At 39.8% G+C, this 12,036-nt stretch overlaps 1 protein-coding gene across 3 annotated transcripts in view; it reads right to left on the bottom strand.

Annotated features, from left to right (window-relative positions):
• NBAS (NBAS subunit of NRZ tethering complex) overlaps positions 1 to 12,036 on the bottom strand; it is a 394,628-nt gene that overhangs the window by 140,369 nt on the left and 242,223 nt on the right. For all 3 annotated transcript variants that reach the window (XM_004028860.5, XM_063696052.1, XM_063696053.1), the window contains exon 39: positions 333 to 409. In XM_004028860.5, the coding sequence (XP_004028909.2) occupies positions 333 to 409 (77 nt within the window). The remainder of the gene's footprint in view (positions 1 to 332; positions 410 to 12,036) is intronic.

The following is a 12,036-nucleotide window of genomic DNA, read 5'->3' as shown; positions in this document are numbered from 1 at the left end:
CGTCCCATCAATACCTAATTTATTGAGAGTTTTTAGCATGAAGTGTTGTTGAATTTTGTCGAAGATAGCATTGGGAGATATACCTAATGCTAGATGACGAGTTAGTGGGTGCAGCACACCAGCATGGCACATGTATACATATGTAACTAACGTGCACATTGTGCACATGTACCCTAAAACTTAAAGTATAATAATAAATAAATAAAGAAAGAAAAGAAAAAAAAAGAAATAGGAGGAAATGGCATGCAATAAACAATTTTACCGATGACAATTCCCAGTATACATTTTCCATTTAGTCATTTTAAATTCTTCATTGGTAAGGGCAAACTTACTTGTGGTAACGCAAGAAGGTAAGCAAGAGCCAAGGTCATGTCATTTGGCAAGGCTTCACTTGCTAGTTGCAAGAGAACTGAATGCAGAAAAAGAAACATTATTTTACTGAGGTTGCATATGATATTCATAGTTATTAAATGCCATGTTTTCAGCCCCATAAGATTTCAACAAATAATTAGTGGCAGAGACCTTTTAGGAAAGGCTGTCCAGCACCATCTAAAAACAGATCATATGGAACTGTGTTAAATAGTAACCTTGCCTTAATTCAGAAAAAGTATACTATTGTTACTTACACATGAGGAAATTCTGTCAGGGCAGCTGCAAAGGTTAAGTGCAAAGACATGAGAGAGGCTGGTTTCCTAGAGCTGGGTATTTTGGTTTTAAAGATGCAGACCATGCTACAAAATTGTGTATCAATGTTAGCTAATATGGAGGGTGATAATATGAGTACTAAAGATCAGAGCAATAAAATAGCTTTAGGAGTGCAAATTTAGAGTAAATCTTTTGATTACTACAATGATGATAATACGATTTTGTTCCTTCCAATAACACCCCTCTTCATCACGCTCCACAAAAAGAAAATCAGTCTTTCATTTTGCTTGTATGTCTTAAAATATCCCAACCATTAAAAACTTTTCTTTTTCACATAAATTTTTACACAAACCACAACTTGCCAATGTCATAGCTTTAACATAAGAGTATGCATTGTCAATACGGTCTGTGTTTGTACACAGCTTGTTTCAATAAGGATGTATCCTATTCATTTAGGATCTCAGTAGCAAATACTAAGTAGTCATATGTAATCACAATATGAATCCTTTATTTTTAAAAAACACAGATGCTCATGATCGGCACTAATGAAGGGGATAGTATACGAATAATTCAAAGTAAATGATATTTGACTCTGGAAATGCACCACATGATTTTTCCAGAAGATTTACCCTCCCAATTATGTCTTACTTAGACTGACATTTGAGTTGTTTGTATAATCTCTGTTTAGCTGATAGTCTAGGCACTGGGGATGGTGGGAGGCTGAGAAGGAAACTACAAATGGCTCAAGTGTCAGAGGCTGACCTAGAACTCTAAATTTCCTGTGGATGATTCACAGAGAAAACCTACTGCGTCTTCCCCACTGTGTATCTACAAAAGGAACATCAGTTATCCAAATATTTATTTCCTACATGTTATCCGAACCTTATGAACCAAATGGACCACCAGTCAGCCTCAGCTCCTGCAAGGAATCATACAGTTTTAGAGACATTTTCTAATCAAAAGCTATTTATTTCAAGGTCTACTTCCAAATTTATTCCTTCGCTCAACATCAACAAGAACCTTCTTTGAACCAGACACTGCCTTATGAATTAGAATCCTTTCAAGAATAAAAAGACTCTAAACAAATAATTTAAAATACAATTCAAAGGGCCCAAATCAAATTTTGTACAAGCTATTACAAGATCAAAGAAGAGGTAGCTGGGCATGGGGGTTCATGCCTGTAATCTCAACACTTGCCTACCCTGCCTCGCCTATTACTTCCCACGAAACCTGGGTCCTCACCCATGCCTTCTCCTGGCTCCTTCTGCCTCTAAACCACCAGGATGCTTCCCCACCTGGGTGTGTCCTGCCTTCCATTTTTAGGCATCTGTGAATATAAACTTCTTCCTTCGTGACAATCATTTCCACGTCTGTGTGTCTTAACAATACCCAGATAAAACCAAAATCCCAGGCATGTTTTAGAACAACAACTACAACAAAATCTATACATATATAATGAATCTCTTGCCCACAAAATCCAAGAGAATGATACAGCAGGAAGGAAACCATTGTCAGAACCAGAAAGTCCTGGGATCAAAGCTCAGGTCCCCAACTGATTGACTACATAATTTTGAGTTCCAGAATTCAGAATGTTTTGGACTTTAGGAGGTTGTGCTATATACGTATCATGTATTACATAACATCCTAAGTATGGTGTGGGAACACCCAATAATCAAAGACATTAATATATCTGCTGCAAAACATCTGAATACTCATATTAAGTGAGATAAGCAGACTATAAAGTAGCCTCATGTCAGTTTAGTTCAGGTTTTGATGCCCAACGAATTATAAAAATCTTTCTGGTTTTCAAAGCATTTTGCATTTGGGGTCTGAAGCAGTAAATAAGGATTAAATGAAGTAAAGTATGCAAAGTGCAGAGCATCACTCTAGCACACAGAAAATACCCAGTAGGTTCCCTCCATCCCTCTATAAACCACAGGCTTGAGTAGGCAAATTCTTTTCTTCAGTTACAACATGTTTTCATTTCCCACTAAAAATGATTGATAAAAGGTTCTTCCAATAACAACCACAGTGCAACAGAGACAATTATTTCCATTTTAGATAAATCATAATTATTAATGAATTAACAATTGCATTTAAGCATAAAGACTAATTTCACCAAGAAGCAAGAACAGACTTAAATAGTCACACTTGATGAGCTGACACACCTCTGTTATCTTATTTCCTGTGGCTTAGCTGCTTCTCAACGAGCACTCAGCAATCATTAGAATTAGTTCCCCCTCACAACCTCTCTATGGAAGAAGTTAGATGTTTCCCTCAACTTACAAGAGAGGATTCAGAGTCACAGTAACTTTTTTATTTGCCTAGTGCCAACACACAAACAAATCATCTCAGTGTTAGAAAAGAATTCTCCCCTTGATAACTCTCCACTCTGACAACTTCCACAGTCCCCTTTCTTTTCACTGCTAACCTTACAAATGAGTGGTCTGCCCCACTGCACCCATTACCTTGACACTCCCTCTTTCCTCAAGTCCCTCCATCCCTGGGTCCCAAGTAATATGACCTCCAAAGGTCACCAAACCCAAGGTCTTTTCTCTCTTCTTTTTGTCTTAAATCTCACTGTAGCACTAGGCACTGCCACATAGGCCTGCCTTTGGCTTCAAGGACACTGAGTTCTCCTGCATGATCCTCCTCTGTGTGCGTCACCAGATCTTCGTCCTTGATTCTTCAATGTGAGTATTCAGTTAGGTCAGTTCTTCACTATCTCTTAATCCCACCTTACATCCTCACCTAGAGAATTCAACTACATTCTTTTTTTTTCTTTCCTTTTTAAAGAGATGGGGTCTCAGTCTATTGCCCAGGCTGTAGTGGAATGGGACAGTCTTGGCTCACTGCAGCCTCAAAATCTGGGCTCAAGTGAACCTCCTGCCTAAGCCTCCCATGTAACTAGAATGACAGGCGTGTGCCACCACACCAGACTATTGCTTTAAAATTTTTTTGTAGAGACGGAGTATTTTCATGTTGCCCAAGCTCGTCTTGAACTGATGGCCTCAAGTGATCTTCCTGCCTCGAATTCCCAAAGTGCTGGGATTACAGGCATGAGCTACTATGCCCAGTCTCAATTCTATTCTTAAATTCAACTGGTACCCTGGTCTATTTTCCCACTATTTAGGTTTGAACCATCTGATAAGACTGGCCTTACCAACTCCTTGTTGGACACTGCCACTCAAATGCTACCTCAAATTAATCATTCTTTACCCAATATCTTTCATATTTCTAAAATAGTACCTTATTTTCCCAATAAACTAAACTTAACACCACAGAGTCATCTTGGACTTCATCCTCTCCTCTGCTGCCAGCACTTGGTTCCTCATCAAATCCAACTGAATAATTTCCAAAGAACTCTTTCACACATACTTCATATTTTCACTGCCACAAACTCTAATTTGTGGCTTTAATTGTTCAAAAGTTAGACCATTTCAATAGCCCCCCAATGCTGCTCTACCTGATGCCTTCAGTCTTTCTCCTTCCAGCACTTTCTTAAAATAGCAGTTTCATATTAATTTTACTCAAGCACTCAGTAATTGTGTCACTCTGTAGCTCAGAAAAAGAATCTTCATTAGTTTCTCATTCCCTAAAAAACGAAAGTTAACATTTCCTATGGAGTGTTTAAAGTCTCCATAAATATGGGTCAACTTTAATTTGTGGTTTTAATTTGCCATTAAACCTACCCTGTATGTCAACCAAATCAGTCTGCTATCCAAACTCTCTGCCTGTGCTCATGCCATTGCTTTGTATAACAAAAATAATAAAATTAATCTAAAACACAAATACATATAATTTTAAAAATATATGCTCTGAGGAGCCAAACATGAAATAGGTGTTTTATATCACTTAGCTCTATGTGTCTCAAAAATCCTGCAAGAAGATAGTATTATCTTGTTTTTACACAGGCTTGGAAGCTTATGTAAATCTGCCAAACTCAGAAAGGCAGTTCATCTGTAAAGACAGGAAACAGAAGACTCAAAATAAAATCGATGTCTTTCTTGATCAGTACCTATCAGGCGATTGACAATGTTACGCTATGACAAACAATTAATATATGCCATTTTAAGAATGTGAATGAAGATATTCTTAGGATAAATTCCTAGAAGTAGAGCTACTGGGTCAAACAACACATGCAACTGCAATTTTCATTGTTACTGCCAGGTGGTTTTTAAATTCTCACTTTGAGCATCTCCTCCAGAAATGCTGTTGAGCTTGTGCAGTTCACCCTCCTGAACATCCATGAGGTCTAATTCCCTAGGGACTTCTTGACATCTGTTTCAACCACCCAAGCCAGCTGGAGAATGTGCAAAATTATTTTGACCAGTTAAAGACTTCATTCATGAGTTGACTCCTCAGAATTAATCCTAAGCAAAAGGCTCTCTGGCTTTCTATTACTCTTTCTAGGAAACTATGACTCAGACATTAACCACACATCACCTGGTGAACTCCAGTGAAATCCAGAATAGTAATTCTATTTAAATTCTTCAGTGATTGGGTTCTATTATCCAGACAGCCCTCCTACAGATTAAAACTGTAAACTCTAGATAAAATATAAAAAACAAGTATTAAAAGGCTGGGCATGGTGGCTCATGCCTGTAATCCCAGCACTTTGGGAGGCCGAGGCGGGTGGATCACTTGAAGCTAGGAGTTCGAGACCAGCCTGGTCAAGATGGTGAAACCCCATCTCTACTAAAAATACAAAAAAACTATCCAGACATGATGGCATGCACCGGTAGTCCCAGCTACTCAGGAGGCTGACGCATGAGAATTGCTTGAACCTGGGAGGCAGAGACTGCAGTGCGCCGAGACAAGATCACACCACTGCACTCCAGCCTGGGCAACAGAGAGAGACTCCATCACAAAACAAACAAATAACAACAACAACAAAAAAGAAGTATTAAAAGCCACTGGATAATTACCTAAAGCCAATAAAAACTGGAAGATGGCTGCCATTTGAAAGAATGAATGGTATTGGTGAGTTTCCCATCTTTACAGCTTCAATCCTGAGGGCAAGCTCCTGCCCGTGCCATGCTGGGCAGGTAAAACTCAGATAGAAAACCCACAGTCTTGAAAAACCACAGCCCAAAAAATCCACAACAGCTGAAAGTAAGAGAATTCTGGCGGTCCCTTATAAAACTAAACAAACCCATAATCTTTGACCCAGCAATACCATTAAAATTTACCTAAGAGAAATGAAAACACATGTCCACCAAAATACTTGTATGAGAGTTCACAGCAGCTTTTTAAAACAATAACAACCGTAAGCTGAAAGACCCCAGGTATCCTTTAATAGGAGCGTGGATGTACAGTTTTATATGCCTACAATGAAATACTACTCAATAATTTAAAACAAAAACAAAAACCTACTGATGGATACAACATAGATGAATCTCAAAAACTTTCACTTTAAGTGTTATACAAAATATATGATTGCATTTAATGAATTCTAGAACAATCAAAACTAATCTACAGTGGGGAAAAATCAGAGCATGGGGTGCCCTGTAGGAAGTGTGGGTTGGGCGTGTGCTGGGAAGAGGCTGAGACTTTCTAGGGTGCCAATAAGGTCTGCATCTTGACAGGAGTGAGGGTTACACAGGTGCTGCACTTGTCACAATCTGTACAATCATACAACTAAGATTTTTGTAATTCACTGTAAATTTTAAAACACACAAAAGTAAAAAATAGTTAAAGATATGCAGTGTAGTGTCAAGAGGTGAAGTTTACTGATATCTATGATTTACTTTGAAATGCATCACAAAAGAAGTTGGGTTTGGTTGATGAATAGAGGGGTGGAAAAATACAGGTACAGTAAATGTGGCAATATTAATTGGAGGGTACACAGGAGTGTACGGGAGTGAACGGAGAATGAGCAGGAGTGAACAGGAGTTCACTGCAAAATTATTTCAACTTTACTGTGAATTTTAAATTTTCTCAATAAAAATGCTGGGGAAGAAAAATGAAAGAAATCCTCCCTGAAAACTGTGTCAAATGCTTAAGCTCCCTGTCAGTTACTTATTCCCCAAAGGGGGTTTCCTAGAAGACACTTCTGGACAAGTTATATATGCCTGGTCTCCAGCACTGCACTCAGCCAGCTGTTTCTGGCCACACTAAACCCATGGCCTCCCAGCTGCTTCAAGACTGGAAGAATCCCAGGCATCAAGTATACCACTCTCCACAGGATTTGAGATGGAAAGGAAAGGAATCTCTCTTCTCAAATCCCTAACACAATTGTTGCTGAAGTTATCTCATGACTTTTTTTCTCCCACACAATAATCCCAGGCATTAATCTCTATAATGTGCCTAGCCCAGGGCTCTCCTAACTAACATGAATTGTAGGGAACTGATGGGAACAGTGGAGAACATGAGTCTCCACTCCACCTCTGGGCATCAAAACTGTCTCAGCAGCCCTCACCCAGACTCAGAGATCCTAACAAAGTAGAAATCAAAACCCACACTTGGAAGTTTCTTAGTCTTGGAATCCACAAACCATATGAAGCAATATTTGACAAAATATTCAGAGAAGATGGTAAGTAAGTTTCACTGGGATGCACAACATGTAATACTGGCTAGAGACTGAATTACAGGGACTTTGCCATTAAACATAAAAAATAAATAAATAAATAAAACCTGCTCTACATTTAACAGTGTGCATGAATTTAATTTGTAATGCTAATTCTCAAACCTTGAATATAAAGCATTGTCTAAACAAGTTATATGGCCAAAATCAGAGGAAATCTATGCTTAACTCTCCCCCTGTTCCAAGACGGCCAAATAGGAACAGCTCCGCTCTGCAGCTCACAGCGTGATCGATGCAGAACACAGGTGATTTCTGCATTTCCAACTGAGGTACCTGGTTCATCTCACTGGGACTGGTTGGACAGTGGGTGAAGCCCACGGAGGGCGAGATGAAGTAGGGCGGGGTGTTGCCTCACACAGGAAGTGCAAGGGGTTGGGGAATTTCCCTTTCCTAGCCAAGGGAGGCCATGACACACTGTACCTGAAAAAAAAAGGGACACTCCTGCCCAAAATACTGTGCTTTTCTCAAGGTCTTAGCAACCGGCAGACAAGGAGATTCTCTCACCTGCCTGGCTCGGCGGGTCCCATGCCCATGGAGCCTTGCTCACTGCTAGCGCAGCAGTCTGAGCTAGAACTGTGAGGCAGCAGCCTGGCTGGGGGAGGGGTGTCGGCCATTGCTGAGGCTTGAGTAGGTAAATAAAGTGGCCAGGAAGCGCGAAGTGGGAGGAGCCCACCGCAGCTCAGCAAAGACTACTGCCTCTACAGACTCCACATCTGTGGGCAGGGCATAGCTGAACAAAAGGCAGCAGACAACTTCTACAGACTTCAACATCCCTGTCTGACAGCTCTGAAGAGAGCAGTGGTTCTCCCAGCATAGCGTTTGAGCTCTGAGAAAGGACAGACTGCCTCCTCAAGTGTGTCCCTGACCCCGTGTAGCCTAACTGGGAGACACTTCCCAGTAGGGGCCAACAGACACTTCATACAGGGGGTGCCACTCTGGGATGAAGCTTCTAGAGGAAGGATCAGGCAGTAATATTCGCTGTTCTGCAATATTTGCTGTTCTGCAGCCTCCATTGGTGATGAACACGCAAACAGCATCTGGAGTGGACCTCCAGCAAACTCCAACAGACCTACAGCTGAGGAACCTGACTCTTAGAAGGAAAACTAACAAACAGAAAGGAATCACATCAACATCAACAAAAAGGACATCCACACAAAAATCCCATCTGAAGGTCACCAACATCAATGACCAAAGGTAGATAAAACCACAAAGATGGGGAGAAACCAGAGCAGAAAAGCTGAAAATTCTAAAAACCAGAGCACCTCTTCTCCTCCAAAGGATCACAGCTCCTCACCAGCAACGGAACAAAGCTGGATGGAGAATGACTTTGACGAGTTTCAGAAGCAGGCTTCAGAAGGTCGGTAATAACAAACTTCTCTGAGCTAAAGGAGCATGTTCTAATGCATTGCAAGGAAGCTAAAAACCTTGAAAAAGGGTTAGACGAATGTCTAACTAGAATAAACAGTGTAGAGAAGACCTTAAATGACCAGATGGAGCTGAAAACCATGGCACGAGAACTTCATGATGCATGCACAAGCTTCAGTAGCCAATGCGGTCTAGTGGAAGAGTATCAGTGATTGAAGATCAAATTAATGAAATAAAGCAAGAAGACAAGGTTAGAGAAAAAAAGAGTAAAAAGAAACAAACAAAGCCTCCAAGAAATATGGGACTATGTGAAAAGACCAAATCTACGTTTGATTGGTGTACCTGAAAGTGATGGGGAGAATGGAAACAAGTTGGAAAACACTCTTCAGGATATGATCCAGGAGAACTTCCCCAACCTAGCAAGACAGGCTAACATTCAAATTCAGGAAATACAGAGAACACCACAGAGATATTCCTCGAGAAGAGCAACCCCAAGACACATAATTGTCAGATTCACCAAGGTTGAAATAAAGGAAAAAATGTTAAGGGCAGCCAGCACAAAAGGTTGGGTTGCCCACAAAGGGAAGCCCATCAGACTAATAGCAGATCTCTTGGAAGAAACCCTACAGGCCAGAAGAGAGTGGGGGCCAATATTCAACATTCTCAAAGAAAAGAATTTTCAACCCAGAATTTCATATCCAGACAAACCAAGCTTCATAAGGGAAGGAGAAATAAAATCCTTTACAGACAAGCAAATGCTGAGATTTTGTCACTACCAGGCCTGCCTTACAAGAGCTCCTGAAGGGAGCACTAAACATGGAAAGGAACAACTGGTATCAGCCACTGTAAAAACATGCCAAATTGTAAAGACCATCAATGCTAGGAAGAAACTCCATCAATTAATGGGCAAAATAACCAGCTAACATCATAATGACAGGATCAAATTCACACAAAACAATATTAACCTAAATATAAATGGGCTAAATACCCTAATTAAAAGACACAGACTGGCAAATTGGGTAAAGAGTCAAAACCCATTAGTGTGCTGTATTCAGGAGACCCATCTCACGTGTAGAGACGTACATAGGCTCAAAATAAAGGGATGAAGGAAGATCTACCAAGCAAATGGAAAGCAAAAAAGAAAAGCAGGGGTTGCAATCCTAGTCTCTGATAAAATAGACTTTAAACCAACAAAGAGCAAAAGAGACAGAGGAGGCCATTACATAATGGTAAAGGGATCAATTCAATAAGAAGAGCTAACTATCCTAAATATATATGCACCCAATACAGGAGCACCCAGATTCATAAAGCAAGTCCTTAGAGACCTAAAAGAGACTTAGACTCCCACACACTAATAATGGGAGACTTTAACACCCCACTGTCAATATTAGACAGATCAACGAGAAATAAGGTTAACAAGGATATCCAGGACTTGAACTCAGCTCTGGACCAAGCGGACCTAATAGACATCTACAGAACTCTCCACCCCAAATCAACAGAATATACATTCTTCTCACACCACATCACACCTATTCTAAAATTGACCACATAATTGGAAGTAAAACACTCCTCAGCAAATGTAAAAGAACAGAAATCACAACAAACTTTCTCTCAGATCACAGTGCAATCAAATTAGAACTCAGGATTAAGAAACTCACTCAAAACCACACAACAACATGGAAAGTGAACAACCTGCTCCTGAATAACTACTGGGTACATAAAGAAATGAAGGCAGAAATAAAGATGTTCTTTGAAACCAGTGAGAACAAAGACACAATGTACCAGAATCTCTGGGACACATTTAAAGCAGTGTGTAGAGGGAAACTTATAGCACTAAATGCCCACAAGAGAAAGCAGGAAAGATATAAAATCGACACCAAACATCACAATTAAAAGAACTAGAGAAGCAAGAGCAAACGAATGTAAAAGCTAGCAGAAGGCAAGAAATAACTAAGATCAGAGCAGGCAAGAAATAACTAAGATCAGAGCAGAACTGAAGGAGATAGAGACACAAAAAACCATTCAAAAAATCAATGAATCCAGGAGCTGGTTTTTTGAAAAGATCAACAAAATTGATAAACCACTAGCAAGAGCAATAAAGAGGAAAGAGAGAAGAATCAAATAGATGCAATAAAAAATGATAAAGGGGATATCACCACTGATCCCACAGAAATACAAACAACCACCAGAGAATACTATAAACATCCTACGCAAATAAACTAGAAAATCTAGAAGAAATGGATAAATTACTGGACACATACACCCTCCCAAGACTAAACCAGGAAGAAGTTGAATCTCTGAATAGACCAATAACAGGCTCTGAAATTGAGGCAATAATTAACAGCCTACCAACCAAAAAAAGTCCAGAACCAGAGAGATTCACAGCCGAATTCTACCAGAGGTACAGAGAGGAGCTGGTACCATTCCTTCTGAAATGATTCCAATCAACAGAAAAAGAGGGAATCTTCCCTAACTCATTTTATGAGGCCAGCATCTTCCTCATACCAAAGCCTGGCAGAGACACACAAAAAAAAAGAGAATTTTAGACCAATATCCCTGATGAACATTGATGCGAAAGTCCTCAATAAAATACTGGCAAACCAAATCCAGCAGCACATCAAAAAGCTTATCCACCACGATCAAGTAGGCTTCATCCTTGGGATGCAAGGCTGGTTCAACATACTCAAATCAATAAACATAATCCATCACATAAACAGAATCAATGACAAAAACCACCTGACTACCTCAATAGATGCAGAAAAGGCCTTCGACAAAATTCAACAGCCCTTCATGCTAAAAACTCTCAATAAATTAGGTATTGATGGAACGAATCTCAAAATAATAAGAGCTATTTATGACAAACCCACAGCCAATATCATACTGAATGGGCAAAAACTGGAAGCCTTCCCTTTCAGAACCAGCAGAAGACAAGGATGCCCTCTCTCACCACACCTATTCAACATAGTGTTGGAAGTTCTGGCCAGGGCAATTAGGCAGGAGAAGGAAATAAAGGGTATTCAGTTAGGAAAAGAGGAAGTGAAATTGTCTCTGTTTGCAGATGACATGATCGTATATTTAGAAAACCCAATCATCTCAGCCCAAAATCTCCTTAAGCTGATAAGCAACTTCAGCAAAGTCTCAGGATACAAAATCAAGGTGCAAAAATCACAAGCATTCCTATACACCAATAACAGACAAACAGAGAGCCAAATCATGAATGAACTCCCATTCACAATTGCTACAAAGAGAATAAAATACCTAGGAATACAATTTACAAGGGATGTGAAGGGCCTCTTCAAGGAGAACTATAAACCACTGCTCAAGGAAATAAAAGAGGATACAAACAAATGGAAGAATATTTCACGCTTATGGATAGGAAAAATCAATATAGTGAAAATGGCCATACTGTCCAAGGTAATTTATAGATTCAATGCCATCCC

The sequence above is a fragment of the Gorilla gorilla genome, chromosome 12 (assembly GCF_029281585.2).
Source record: "Gorilla gorilla gorilla isolate KB3781 chromosome 12, NHGRI_mGorGor1-v2.1_pri, whole genome shotgun sequence".
Classification (NCBI taxonomy): domain Eukaryota; kingdom Metazoa; phylum Chordata; class Mammalia; order Primates; family Hominidae; genus Gorilla; species Gorilla gorilla.
This window is presented reverse-complemented; position numbering and strand designations above follow the sequence as displayed.